Source organism: Cygnus olor, chromosome 9 (assembly GCF_009769625.2).
Source record: "Cygnus olor isolate bCygOlo1 chromosome 9, bCygOlo1.pri.v2, whole genome shotgun sequence".
In the NCBI taxonomy this organism is placed as follows: domain Eukaryota; kingdom Metazoa; phylum Chordata; class Aves; order Anseriformes; family Anatidae; genus Cygnus; species Cygnus olor.
The window spans coordinates 13620818-13635843 of NC_049177.1; the positions used below are offsets into that span (position 1 = coordinate 13620818).

At 45.7% G+C, this 15026-nt stretch overlaps 1 protein-coding gene across 1 annotated transcript; it reads right to left on the reverse strand.

Moving 5' to 3' along the window:
• Window positions 1-1684: 1684 nt before the first annotated feature.
• On the reverse strand, window positions 1685-15015 carry BDH1 (3-hydroxybutyrate dehydrogenase 1). Its single transcript, XM_040566628.1, has 6 exons — window positions 14882-15015; window positions 12613-12685; window positions 11136-11246; window positions 6279-6420; window positions 4553-4705; window positions 1685-3558 (listed from the first exon to the last, which is right to left on the reverse strand). Exons 1-6 carry the CDS (start codon window positions 14962-14964, stop codon window positions 3089-3091), a joined length of 1032 nt encoding a protein of 343 aa, XP_040422562.1. The 5' UTR covers window positions 14965-15015; the 3' UTR covers window positions 1685-3088.
• Between the last annotated feature and the right edge of the window lie 11 nt (window positions 15016-15026).

A 15026-nucleotide genomic window follows, 5' to 3' on the forward strand; every position in this document is an offset into this window, starting at 1 on the left:
TTAGTCTGCAGCACTGCAAGGCTGCAGGGCAAGCCCTGCGCTGCTGCTGGGGAAGGGGAAGCAGCGCTACGCTCCCGAGTGGCACCTCCCTTGGGGAGGTGTTGTCAGGTCTTCTGTGGGTTGTGCACGTCACTCCCTGCTTGTTTGCTGGGACCAGGCTGGAAGCCACTCTCATTTCAGAGCCATGGTCCCCGAAGTGCCAGCAGCTGCATACAGGCTTGGGAGCAAGGTCCCTTCGCTTCAGTCAGATCTCAGTACAGACAGGGATTTAACTTTGTGGCTCAGCAACTGAGCCGTTCATATATTTAATTCAGTACCTATTTAATTCTTAAATTTAATTCACTTGGGGCAGGCATTCTGTGCTCAGCCATTTAACACTGCTGAGAATCCCTTTCCACTTTCCTGTGGCCAGAGCAGCCCTGTTCTGAACTGCCAGCCCAGGACCATGGGCCTCAGACCAACGCACAGGGCTGGCACATCTGCCTGCAAGGGGAGCCAGGGTCAGCCCTCTGCGGGGCTGCTGAGCTGAGGCACAGGCTTAGGACCTGCTCTCCCATAGCTTCCCTGGCTATGAAGTAATCATTTTGTTTAACCAGGAAATCCCTGCACTCATGTGGCAATGAGGGGGTCACTAAACACTTGTCTCAAGTGCAACACTCACCTCGCTCAACACTAGAAAGTTATGAAGTGGGTAGAGCTTCAAGATTGCCTCAGTAAGGTTTAGAACAAGATGTAACAGCTGTAGTTAAAATTACCCCATCTCTGCTGCCTCCCACCACACCAGAGAAGATATTTTTAGGTTAAGAGAGTCTTATCACAGAAAGCACTGGTGACAATCTGCTCTTCTCCCAGGGAGCTGAGGCAGATAGATCTCAACCAGTACTGCATGGAGAGCAGTGATGCAAGCTGGCCAGTGGCTTTCTGATGGCCTTGGTTCAATCATTTAGGCACTGAACCATTCATTCCCCTTTTGATTTGATATGTATAGAGGTAGCAGCAGATCTCCTATGTCTCTACCAAAGAGGAAGAGGAGGGATGTGTTCCCCAGCAGCATTGTGGTCTCAGTCCAACGTGCTCTGAAGGTCCCTCTCCTGCCTTCAGTGAAACTGGCCCAACGCCTCTTCTTCTAGCACTGGTGTGATGGGGCTGCCAAGTGCAAAGGCAGCTCCAGGTTGCCCAAGGGTTGCTGCATGGTGAGATGCTGTGTCAGTGCCCCAGCTTGGCAAGAAATATGTGGGAAAAAAGAGAGAGCAGATCTCAGAGAAGCACCTCCAGCTGGCAAGTCTCTCCCAGGGTTTTATTTTGTCAGTGGCCTGCTGTATGCCTGCCCTGCTGAATCACTGCTATCCCCTTCCACTCTTCATAGCTCAGTCTCTTCCCACTCCATGGGAGCGATCCATAACAATCCTTGGCAATCTGTGTGAATCTGGTACAGATGTAGGCTTAAGAGCTGGAATCACAGAGTCCAGGGGTTTGGTATATTTGTCAAGAGAGGCAGGAGGATACATCCAGTGCTCATACCGAAGTCTTGCACAAATGTGGACATACAAGAGTCTAGACTGCAAATATGCCTCTCAGTTAAGTGTGTATGTATAAAAACAAGCACGAACTTCACCAAATTAAAAAAAAAAAGTATGTGAGCTTTTCACCTTAAATATTAAAAAACAGAGAGGGAGCCTCTGAATTTTACCATTCATGTATACATTTATTAAGCCAAAGGAGTTTGATCACGTCGTGGTATGTTACTATAGCACATGAGATCCCTTCTCTTCAACTTTGCTAACAATGGTTATTTTAATTACTTTTTTGTTTTTTTTTCCTTTTGAGCTTAAACAAATTAACTCTTTCAACATTTCCCCACGAAAGGCTCTTTTGTGGTCCTGTCCTTTCCTTTCCTTTCTCCCTTCCTTTCCTCTCCTTATTTTCTTACAGTACAAAACAAATGTTTCACAGACATGTAAACATAACCATCATGGAAATTAAACTGCACCTAAAATTAACTTTATTGTGTTATGGACGTTTTGTTAGATTTATATCCTGTTAGATGTATTTCGGCTCAGTGACTCCTTCAATGGAAGTTATTAACGGCACCTGCACTGCAGTAGTGCCTGGAGGCCCTGGCGAGGGTTAAGGGCCTTCTGTGCGTGGTGCTGTACAAATACTTCAGTGTAACTAACACTGAGGTCCCTGGTAAGAATGGCATTCACTGATCTGATTCACTATAACCCTCTTTGCTTCCCTCTGGTCAGTGGTGACCCTCACAGATTATAGGAGCTGAAGGGAAACTCTAGGAGTTGGCATTCAACTACTACTGAAGAGAAGAGAAATGTTACTAGGGGTCAATCCTGATGTCTGCAGCCCTGTGAGTAAAGCTTCTCACACTCATGGGAATGCTCATACAATTAAGAAACTCCTGTGGGAAAAGTCTGCTGGCTTGAGTCCTTGGATGACTGAACTCCAAGAAAGCACGTGAAAAAAAGCAAACTGGTTCCTTTTCTCTAGTAATTCTCAGTATAATTCTAAGAGAAAAAGGGACAGGGTCAGTTGCTTGGTTTCAGCATTTCGAATGTCTTGAGTTCTGATCCCCAAATTAAAGAAGTCTCTCTGCTTTGCCTTGGGTTACTGTAATCAGGCCTAGAAAAGTCTGTTGGACACTCTTAGTCATCAGGAGGCAGTGGCTTGCCACTACAGCATGGAGGGCCTCTGTTATATGGTGCGAAGGCTGCATCCTAGGCAGGAATTCTGAAAATTGTGTGCAGTCAACAGCAGAAATTATTTTGAAACCACTTCAGAGCAATTGCAATTTAAATAATGATTTTAACTTGACATTTGAGGTGAAAAAAAAGAAGGATTACAAGAAATAAATAGCAAAGAAACAACGTCCCTGCACAAACATAATATATTCCTGCCTATGAGGCACCCTTTGCAAGTTATTGCCCTTTAGGTTATGTCAGATGTTTAGATGAACCCTTTAGAGCTAAAATACAGTACTCTGAAATGAGGTTAGAAAAATTTAAAAAATGGGAATTGTGTACAATGCTCTCTTCAAAACAAACTTCCCACTGGGGTAGCCTAGGAGTACGAGGCCTCAATAGACATAGAGCCGATCTGAGATGGCTGCCGGCATGTGTGTCATGATCTGCATGCGCAGCCACCAGTAGTAATCCATGGGGTGGTAGCGGGTGTAGGGGGTCGTGGAGGTGAGCGCGTGGGCAACGCTCTCAATGACCGGCGAGGTGTCTGTCGAGCCGCTGTTGCAGTACGTCTCCATCTTGCTGACCTGCTCGTCGAAGTACTTCCTGCCGTAGTCTTTGCGCACTATCTCAGGGAGCTCGTCCCACATTTTGTCGGCTATGGCTTTGATCCGCTCGGGGCTGTACAGGTTGGTGGCAGCTATGAAGTTGCCAGGCTCCACGATGCTGACCATCACCCCCTGGGGCTGCATTTCGTACCGCAGGCAGTCGGAGAAGGCTTCCACGCCAAACTTGGTGATGCAGTACGGCGAGCGGGCAGGACTGCCCATCCGACCCATCATGCTACTGATGTTCACTACACGACCTAGGCAGAGGCCAGGTAGAGCACAGATGAGCTGAGATGCACAGAGCAGATACCTGACACAAACCTCCCACCAGATTCCTGAACGTGCATCCACCCCTCCCCGCATATCCCTAAGAGCTGCCTGGCAGACCTGCTGATGGCTCTATCGGTGCATTCCTGCCCTATGCACCAGCCTTCAGGCAGGAGAACAAGCCCACTGCAGGGTGCTCCCTGGCTCGTTGTACAGGGCACAGGCAGACAGTGACACACAAAGCGCGGTGCTATGGGGAACACGGAAGAGGCTGGACAGAACCTGCATGGTGGGAAACTGGATTGCTCAGCAGCAATCAGGACTGAGCCCAGACAAGAGGAAGCAGCATCAAAGAAAACCTCTGGCACCAAGACTGAGCTTGTTTATTTGCAAGGCTAAGGTACGATATCCAGGAGCCCCGTGGTAGCTTATAGCATCTGCGTCTCAAAGGTGCATAGCTTGCTCCTGTACCACAAATGGAAAAAGCAGCCTAAATCCACTGCATCCTTCTCTATGTGACAGCTGGATTATGGCTTCGGGCACAGAGCTGGGTCTTTCCTCCTCTCTCATTTTGGTAGGGGAGAGCGCTGGTAGGAGACTGGATGCTGCAGTCTAACCAGAGTCTGCATTTCCTCTCAGTGCTCTATGCTGAGTTACATTAGAAAGAGGAACCTCGACCACAGAAGCAGATACCTTCTCATGGTGGAGAAATGCTCCCTGGGCCACATATAGTAAAAAAATATACTTGTTTAGTCAGGTAGTTGGCCCCAGTACAAGAACAATTTTGCATTTTTATGCTGAGGCCTATGTGAACTCCAGAGCCATTGTGCCTATGCTTTGGGTCACGTTCTGTCTGTAAAGGTACAAAGGTGGCCAGTGGTGCAGAGAGAAGTGTAGTAGACCTTTTGGTCTCTATCACAGTAAGACACGGGGCAGGGCAAGGGACCTGCTCCACCGAGTGAAAGTCAGGAGGAAATCACTCACCCTTTGACCTCCGGATGAGCGGGAGGAAAGCCTTGGTGGTTCGCACAGTGCCCCACAGGTTCACTTCAGCTACCTCCATGTAGGTGTCCATGCTGGTGAACTCTACTTCCCCAAACGTGGAGATCCCAGCGTTGTTAACCAGCCCCCAGAGCCCTACAAGATAAAATCAAACAGAAAGTTTTCCCTCTATGAGACTAATGAGATCAGCTTGCAAAAGGCCTGGTTAATAGATAATTGAACCAGAAAGCTCTTCATTAAGACCTGTAATTATGACAACCAGATAGAAGAGAACCCAGAGCAAACCTTAGTCTCCTGAGCAAATATAACCACAATCAAAATCTGTTTGTACTGCCCAACACTGCAGCCACAAAATACTGTGAGTACAGTGAAATTCTGAAACAGCAGAGAATTTCAGCTTGTCTAAGCTGTTCTCCTTGATATTCTCTTTTTAAAATTCTCATTTTTAAAAGCAGCAAAATACACTCTCTAAATGCAAATAATAAGAACAGAAAAGACCTTGTAAGAAACAAAATTCTTTTGGTGTAAAATCTCGTGTTACCATAAGATTTAGAATGTCTGCAATACTGGTGAGGGGGATATGGACATGGGTGAGCCTGCCATGGCCTCTCCCTTTTATTCTGCTCTAAGCAAGATATGAACAGAAGCTATCAACTCATTTGCCAATGAAAACAAAGTTTAGAAAGGAATTTGGAATAAAATGAACTCACTGCATATATTTTCTAATTGCACAGGAAACAGACTGAGAAAGGTCTGGGTTGGCATCTCTCTGCTTTTTATAAAATCTTACTGTTAGCTGTTGACTGACTGTGTCTAGATCTGTCTTCTCAGAAGCAGCCCAGAGAAAGCAACGTCCTCTTGGCCTATGCTTGAGAATACAGGGCTGGAAAACTTTATAAAGAAGAAATGTACACATAAAAATAAATATTAAAAAAAGTAAAGGAAATAGGTTTTTGCAAAATCCAAAATAAAAAATTACTGGCTGTTCTGTTTGTGAACAACCTTCAGGTGCTGAAGTGGGACGCTCCTTAAGGAGAAAAATGTAGGTCACCAAAGGGTGGAAAGGTTTTAGGAATGCATGAGCAACTGGAATTTTCATAGTACCAGAGCAGATTTTGCTGTCCTCACATCAGAACGAGGCAGACATGCTAAGAAAGATAGGTACAGCTACCCCTGCAACTATTAAATGTATAATATATGGTAATATTTACCATAGCATTAATAATAGTCAGCTTCATAAGAAATCCTTTTGAAAACATCTCCATTTCCTTTGTTTTTTGAAAGTACAGGGGAGACACTTTGGTTGCTAATCCACAACCTTTGGGCACTGGCCAGGTCTTATGACATAACGGGGGTTGCACTAAACCTCAGTTCACAGGATTAAAGCACTCATCCCAGGGCCTTGAAGCAACGCCCCAATTTCTGCTTATGTCCCTACGGGAGCTAGTGCAGAAAAAAGCCGACTCCTTTTTTTTGTTGTTGTTTGTTTGTTTGCAGATGTTGTCTTAAGGTGCAAGTGGGAAGCTGCTTTCTGATATCGCACATTTAAACAGGCCATTTGCTCTGCACTGCTGCTCCTCAGAGCTTTTTGCCCATCAATGTATTGCTCAGCTTCCGAAGTGTGCCCTGAAAACGCTCTCGGTGCCCAGCTGAGGGAGCTCTTGTCACCTATCTTCGTGTGCCCTTACAGACTGCGGGATGCGCCTACCTTTCTCTGGGTCCTCCAGGCTGCTATTCACATGCTCCACTGCTCGGTCCACTTCTTTGCTGTCACAGACATTGAGCTGCACAGTTCTCATTCGGTCACTCTTCATGTTGTCCAGATCCTTGGAGCCACCATCTCCCTTGTCCTAGAGGGGAAGAAAGAGCTGGTTTGAATCTGGCCAAGGAACTTGTGTAGAAGACCAAGCATGTATCAACTGCCAAATCAAGCAAAAGAAGAGTGCACAGGGCAATCGGAATGATCAGGACAGTCCTGCAGTTCAAAAGGGCACAGACACGGCTGTTCCTGCAGAAGAACACCGTTCCTTGAGCAGCTCCATCTGACCATCGGCCCTGCCATCAAGTCAGCTGCTACAAACTGCTGCAGCAACCAAGAAAGCAGGCGAAGCTGGATCTGCCCAGCAAGGTAACTGCTGCCCAGTACAAGCTCTGAGATCAAGCTGTGATCCACTGCCACGGGTGCCATGGTCACTTTTGCCTGTGCACGGGGCACAACAAACAGTGTGGCGGTGGTAACGGTATAAAATAGCTGGTGAGTGAGTGGCTGCCCATGCACATTGCATGTGCTTCTCAGTCACATCGCCAGCCCTGGGAGTGACAGCCTTGTAAGAGGGATTGCCTGCCCACTGCTCTCTCGCTTCAGCTGATCCGTGCACACAGCTTCTGCCGCCTGGAAACACACCTACTGCCTCCGGCCGACTCCTGCAGGGCGCAGTTACCAGGTGGCTGGCCAGCTCACCTGCTGGTAAGTTCCCAGGAGGCTTTTCCAGCATTGCTCTCTTCTCCTGCCCTCTCCATGAGCTGTTTCTCACACCTCTTTCCCATCTCCACTCTTTTTTTCGCAGCTCAGAGCAACAGTTTCCCCCAGTACACACATACCTACTCACAGTCCAGCCCTGTAACTGCACCTGACCCCTCAGACACCTTTCCCATGGGCCAGATACTGCTAGCAACAAGGCTGCCATGCCCAGAGCTACCTGCTGCGGTGGTCCTGCAGCCTAACTTGGCTATGGTGCTAAGAGGACACATACACACAATATTAGTATGAATTTGCAACTATCCCTGAATTGCTTTCAGACTGCCCACTTGCCTCCTCAGAGAGCCCACGTCAGGTAGCCCACTTTAGATACCACACTGTGCCCATACAAGAGTGGCCATACACATTGCTCCGTCTCTGGGCCACCTTATCTTCCAAAACATCTTCTCCTGGATCCTCTTGTTCCTGGGCTTATCTGCTGTGCTCACACACAGGACCCTGAAGCTCACTGGCTGGGGTACCTGGTGTCTCCTCTATCTTCTTCTCCACCCTTCCTTATTCCAAAGCAGACCGTTAATACTGGTTAGTGCTGGTCCTTAAGAGATGGCATTTACTGCATTCTCCTCACACAGAAGCATTTCACATACAAAATGGAGCCATTAGAAGTCCCATGCATAGCTTTATGGTGTTTGGTTTTATGGTGAACAAAAACAGCTTCATGCTAAGTTCGTTGCTCACTCAAACCCACTTTGGTGCTGAAGTCAGCGTGTATGGCAAAGCACTGGAAAGCACACAAACGGCCCAAAAAGGGGAATAGGGAAAAAAGGGAATAAGTTGCCAAAAGGGAGTCAGCAAATGTAAGCATACAAGTCCCTTGGAATCAGCAGATAGAGCTAAAAGGAGAACAGCAAAGCCAACGTGCTTCCTCCTCCAGTGCCAGGTCTGTGAGGTGCTATGAAGTCACCTGCCAGAGAAGAAAACTCCACGAGCCACCATGTGGGCGCAAGGTGGAAAAAGCACGTGTCTGAACTTCTCAAAAATTTTGGCAAAAGATGTGCAGCAGTGGACTTGACTCTTAAGTATCCAATTCTCCTTGTATGACCAGGTCTCTGGGCCACAGAAGCGCACCAGCATCAGAGGCCTCATAAGCTTTGCTGGAAATTTCACAGCATCCTCTTCCTCCTCCCTCACAGAGCCGGCTCTGCAAGCCACCATCCCTCCTGCCTCCCCCCACCCACAGCCAGGTGCTTGGAGAGGACTCCCTGGGGCTGGGATCCTGACCCAAGAGACGGACTCCAGCCATTCACCCAGGCCCACAGGGTCATCCCCCCGGCTCTTCACAAAGGGCAGAAGGGTGGTGTTTCAGCCAGGTACCCCATGACTGCATCATGTTCTCCTGGCACAGGGCACAGCCCATCCCTCGACCCCTGGGCCCCCACACAGCACTGGAAGGGCCTCCTCATGCATCCACAGACCCCATGGCAAGAGGACCCAGCTCTCATATATTTAAAAAGCAGACCACTGCCTCATCTTCCTCTTTTCATGGTCACTCTCATGGCCCTCAGCTTGGATCTCTATCACTGTGTCCTCGAAGACACGTCACACCCTGTGGCTCTCAGCACTCTTTTGGGCCCTCCAGGAACTTGCCTGCATGCTGGGCTGCTCAGACAACCTCTGCCTTCTCATTCCCCTGCAAGCTCCGAGAGGCCTGAGCACACACAGCAAAGCAAACAGGGATTCCACGACACTCCTGACAGCCATGACAAACACCACATATGTCCACTGGTAACAGATACTGCTGGAAAAATACCTTCTTCATCTCGTGTCAGCTGGCTCCTCCAGCTATTAACCACAGAGGAAAAATAAGACAGCTGCAGTGTGATTGTTCATCGGATCCAGTCTACTACTGTCTTTTGGCAATGAAGCATCAACACTCACTGACTGATACATTTGTTGGTGAAAATGTTAGGAACAAACAGTGTGAAATAGCACTTAGCACAGATGCACCCTTGGGGTCCCCTTAGTCACGACTCCAAACACCTCCCAGGTCTCCTTCAGCAAAAACCAGCCAGGTGCTCAGGATCTGGCCACTCTAGGAAACCCTTCCTCATGAAGGGACAGCACTGCACATATGTTTTATCTGCAAGGAGAGCGCACTCCCTGGGGACACAATGTTGGAGTATGTTTCTGATGTGCAGCTGTGCTCTGAAAAGCAGTCACATGAAAATACTACTCAAGTTTCATACTCATTTCCTCTCAGTGAGGGCTAGGTCAAATATATCCAGTTTACAAGCAAAACGTGATGCTTCTTATTTCCACCTCTAGTTCCATCTAGAACCTAAAAACAGACTGAACATTTTCTGTCCCTAAAATCAGTACCAACAATAACACTGACCAGAATTCTCTTTGTTTTTTTCTGATGAGACCTATGGCTTAAAGACAAGTCAGCTCAGTCTCTTGGAGTTTAGTTCTACAGGGCTAAGAACTTTTTTTTTTTTCCATAAAGTATATGACCTGAAGACACAGGGTAGGCCAACCAGTTGACTAGGAAGCTTTGGCATTTTTATAGTGTTTTTCTGATGACAGTTGCTGTCACCAGTCTTGCCATGGTCACACAAATTTTGGAATATGGAACGTGAATCCAGCTAAAAAAAACACAACACAACAAAAACCAGTGACAAAGCAAAGATTTTTGGTGATTCTTGGAGAGGAAACAAATGTTGATCAAAGCTAAAAGGACTTCTGTCACACGCTTTGTTTCAGTTTATGCTGAAATTGTCAGAGGCCATGATTTTCCACTAACATGCTTGCAGTAGCATGTGTATTGAAGACAACAAAATGGAAGGGAGGTTTCAGCAACAGTTAAATGCATGCTCACTGAAAATCAGGTCTTTCTGGCAGCTCAGACTGAGGAAGTGAAATACAGAAGTAACCCTGTAGCTCCGAAATTTTGGACTACTGTCAACATACAGGCAGGCAGTTATTCTGAGCAGTGGTCTTTAAGTCTCAATGTTATCATCTCTTCTAATGTTGACTTTTAGTTACAAAAGCAGAGTAAAAATATCTGCCAAAAAAGCAGCCTTCTACTCTCCCTCTTCTCAATACCTTTGGAAAAGCAGCAGTTTATAGAAAGTATCTTGTTCTACTGTGAAGCCTGTAGAGGGAGCCCAGGTTAAAAAAATATAGCCTTGACCCAAGGCTGAGACACCACAAGGGGATGGAGCTATCTGAACACAAGTTTCTCATTTGAAAAAAATGTGGCAGAAAGAAACTAATAATTTAAGCAAAACTTTGTAATAATGGAAATACTAACATCAGAAAGAGTATTGATAACACTTAAAAAAAAAAAAAACAAACACCTGACAAAGTCTCTTTAAATAATATAACTATTCAGGACACATTTGTAGTGATAAGCAAGCTAAAAGATTTGGATCAAAGTAACTGACCCACCCCAGGATATCCTGAGGAGTAGGTTTGCTTCTGTCAGGAAATGGCAATGCTGCTGAAAATGTGCCAGTGTTTCATAAGGAAAGGCTAAAGCTCTCTGTTATTCACCATGATGAGGCATCTCTGACTGCTCTTCGAGAGTATATCAACAACTGCACCACTAAGCTACTTGTGGCCTGAATCTGCTCTCAGTTGCACTAGTGGGACTTTATCACCTTCACAGCGAGTTCAGTGTGCACCCTCAATGCACACTACAGCATGGCTGTATTCACGTATATAGAAAGCAATGCTTATACCACATGCTATAATATCACTGGTGGCTTGCTGGATGTCATAATTAATCAAAATAAAATCTGAATAATTATGTATAGCCTATAAACTCAGATGTGGGGTTCTAGTTGATTGGATTTGGAATAGACCAGAGTGTTGTAACAAATAACCTTTCCAAGCACTGCAGTCCTGGTTATGGTCTAGACCAGATAACGCTCTATGAAATTCAAGCACCTGTGCCTTTCCCTTTGGGCTGCCAACAACCCTCCCTCTCCTTGGCAAGATGCTCTGCAGAGTGGAGATGAAAGACTGGATTTGTGTGTCTGTTCACATGCCACAGATGAAGAACAAAGTTTTTGGTTTTCCTACCTTTTGCAGGCAGCCAGCGTAAACAATGAAGCCTTTGGCATGCAGGTGCTTGGCCAAGGCAAATCCGAACCCTGAGTCACAACCTGTTATAAGCACAGCTCTACTGCCAATCTGCAAAACAAAACAAAACAATGCGCTGGAATTGAGCACTCAAAATCGGTGACTTGCAGTACACAGAACAAAACCATGTCCTTGGCCAGGAGCAGTCTGTTCCAGGGACATTTTCTACGCTCATTGCCAGCTACTGCCACCCAGAGCCTCCTGAAGACAAGAAACAGGTTCTAGCACCTCCAGCAAACAACTTTCAAGGCAAAGAGACCAAACTATCACTCTCTGGCAGTTCACATCCATCGTGAAATCTGAAAATATACCAGACAGTTCCCAAGAAATGATTTTTCTTCAACAGCAACTGCTCCTACTGTTCTGTGCCTTGCAGCCTGTAAGGTGTGGGGAAGATAGGTTGACTGAAAAAAGGCGGTATGTTAACCTTACTGACTGCTCATTTATCTTTCTCCCTCTAGTATATAAACCCTCTAGTGCTGCATTTTAAAAGCTAAGCAGAATCAAGGGGATTGCATACTTGAAATTAAGTCCAGTTGGTGATTAGTTTTTCTTTTTTGTCTTCTGATCTTTCTAACTTCTAATTTAAATAGAAGTACACCTCTTTCCTTCTCCAAACCCCTTGCCGTAGCCCAAAGAGAGGCCGCAGTTAAGTGGCATGTTGAGAACTGCACAGTGCATCAAACATCCTAGCAGCAACAGGTGTGCATGCAGCAAGGTGCTGCTGTGGGTGGGATGAGGTAATAACTGTTTGCAATTCATTCCAACTCATCTCTGTTAAAACTAGAAATGGGGCCTTCTACAGGATACACAGGGACTGATCAGTCCCACCTGGCAATGATGCGAGGGTCGCACCTGAATTCCTTTCAGACTCTGTCCCAGGCTTATGGAGCAAGATGTGCATGCTCTAGCCCTGCTACAGTGCTGAGTTCTGTGCTACACGACAGACAACAGGGCAAAACACCCCCTTTCCTTTTGCTGGGCACTGTTTCTGGCAAGCTACTGCCTTCAAGAAAAAGGCTAATAAAGAAGGGGATCCCTCTCCAGAATAAGATGTGAGTACACACCAATTTATTTACATGACTTTATACAACCATACTCTGGAAAGAGAGCTTTATTAAGAACCTGTCATACAAACACCCTCCACTCTAAGGTGGAAGATTTCATCTGCTGTGTGAGTTCCAAAAATAGAAAAAAAAACACTGGTGTGATTGTTTATTTCCATCCTTAGTAGCATGTACCATGTTGCGTCAATGGAAGCTCTGTGCTAGGAAAGAATGCGGAGTATGTTGAAGAGGTCCAGCTCGGAGTCTTTCGGGCGAACAGGAGAGAAGAATTTGGTCACCAGGCTTCGGGGAGTTTAAAGCTCCAGCTCAGTAGAACTGGTTCCCAATCTGGAAACCACAATCACACTCACCTGATCAACCTCACTTGCATAAGAGCGGCTACCCCACGAGGACAAGACAGGGAAGCAAAATCTTTTCACAGGCCTGTTAAAAAAATACAGAACAATCAGGCATGGGATATCTTGTCCATACCCTGGTGCTGCAGCTTTACACACGAAAAAGAAAGTGGCGCTACCTTTGTACATGGTGCAGACTGTCACTTGAGAAGACAGAATCTGGACATTTCTTCCTCTGCAATGTCTATGCATTAGATACTCTTAGACAGATCTTATGTCTCCTCTTTGCTACTGCTTAAACTAAGAGATACTAGGTCTTTGAGCAGTATCTGCCATGCAGATCTGAAGCTGCTCTGTACAGCATGTCTGACTGAAGTAAATAAAGCGTGTTCACGAATACAGACCAGAGCAAAGCAACAATGCCCTCCAGGTGAGTGAGTATCTGTTTATAAAAGCTATGTGACCAGTAGCATCACATTGTCTTAGGCCTTACTGTCATTCATCAAAACCAGGCCTAGACAACACATCAGACTGACCCTGTCCTCCGTCCTTGCCAGCCACCTCTCTGGACTATATCAGCTTTTTCATATTTTGATTTGGGCCCTGACATTGCCCCCTGCCTTCTGGCTTTCCCCTAGACGTGCTGTATTTCAGCTGCTCTCTGGTTCCTCTAACATCTGTCCTTCAATAGAGCTTATCTTCCAGGCTGCTCTTCTAAGTGAATTTGCTTAATCACCCACAGTTATCTCCTGCTCAGACATCACAGGCACTCCTAGGGTGACCTGTGCAACACTGAACAGCAATCTGCAGACACTCTGGCCTCTGAGCTGCATTTTCTGCTAGCAGGGCTAAAGACAAGGTCTAACAGCACAACAGCTTTGAAGCAGATGAGAAGGGAGCTGACCTACATACAGGTAATGGTATCCACTCACCTTCCTGCAACAGTTTGGCTCTTTTCCTAACCTTCACTGTCACAAGCTCAATCAACTCTTGAAACAGCAATGGCCAATTTAATTGCTGCAAAGGTCAGACCCCAGACCCAAACTGTCTGTTAACATTACTGACCGGAATCCTGGCTTGGAACTTTTGTCTCAACGCTAAGCTTCTCTGTGTTTTTCAAAGTGCCCAGAAATGTTCATAACGTTTCTTTTAGTTGCATGAAGTTAATTTTTATTTTTCAATGTCACATCTGGTCCTGTTATTTCACTGCAGCACAGTGAACAATTGATTTGCTGCACTCTATTCACAGTAACCTGTGGTGAATAACTGCTTCGTGTTCTTTCTACCTTGACTTGAAGGCAAGGGCATTAAAATAGATGCCAGCTGCTGATCAGCAGGAATGTCATCAGAGGAAACAGCTAAGAAGCATAGATGATGCTAGCCCTCAAGTACACTAATGTACCATGAGCCATTTTTGTCATTCTGCATGACTGAATTCTAGAGACCACAACTGAGGCTTTTAAAATGCACAGATGGTCCACAAATTAAATCTGTCCTTGTAATCACACATTTGCTTTTGTTCAGTTACACTAATAAAAGCAGTTCTCAGCTTGAAGAGTCAAGTACACAAACGTTACCTCAGTGCATTAAGATACTGGTATCATGGTCAACACTGTCTTTCAGACAAACAGTTGCATTTCCATTTCAGATTTAGCAGTGTATGGGTATTTCAAAAAACACAAAACTTTGTACCAAGCCCTGAGTACAGGGATCACAAAGTGGAAAAAAAAGAAAGTCTTTTCTGAACTTAATAAAACATTAATTTGAATATTTAAGGCCACAGCAGATAGATTCCTGCTGGTGCAGCTTGAGCCTGTTGTGGAGTAGACAGCAGATAAAAGGGTCAACCTGTTTGCATAGGAAATCTCCGATTGCTTTGCTATCTTTGCTCTTTATGGCTCTGTCACAGGAGCCATCCTTGGCAGTGATGGTGTCACACACCACTATCAATAGCAGTGGAACAACAACGGAAGTGGCAATTCTTGCTTAGTCCATTAAACTGCTTGTTTACAATTAGCAATACACACACCATTGTTTGGGAACCTTGCTTTAAAGCAAACCCAGTGAAAGTAATCCATTTGCTCTGAATTTGAACTAGTAGGGTTCCCATTATACACAATATATATATATATATTTTTTTTTTCAGAGCTAGGAGTTAGAATTAAATAGGCAATTTTCTGCCTATTCATGTTCAGAAGAAAGAGAAAAAAAAAAAGAACACCAACGAACAGTTTCATTACCCAACCCAAGTTCCCTTCCATGTCTTCTTCACCGTGTTACTTACCTGAAGCCATTCCCTGGGTCCTTGAAATTCAGTTTTTTTACAGAGATGTTCAGGAGAGGCCGGGACAGCTTGGTTGCCAACATGCTTCCAATTAAGACACTCTACCAACAAGACTGTTCTCCCTTAGATCTGCAAGACAAGATAG

Excerpts from the sequence above, each read along its gene's own strand:
- BDH1 (XM_040566628.1), bottom strand. The coding sequence starts at position 14,964 with ATGTTGGCAACCAAGCTGTCCCGGCCTCTCCTGAACATCTCTGTAAAA. Across the intron at positions 6,421-11,135 it reads ACGCTGGCTGCCTGCAAAAG|GACAAGGGAGATGGTGGCTC; the intron begins GTAGGAAAACCA and ends CTTCCCCTCTAG. Across the intron at positions 4,706-6,278 it reads CCTGGAGGACCCAGAGAAAG|GGCTCTGGGGGCTGGTTAAC; the intron begins GTAGGCGCATCC and ends TTTATCTTGTAG.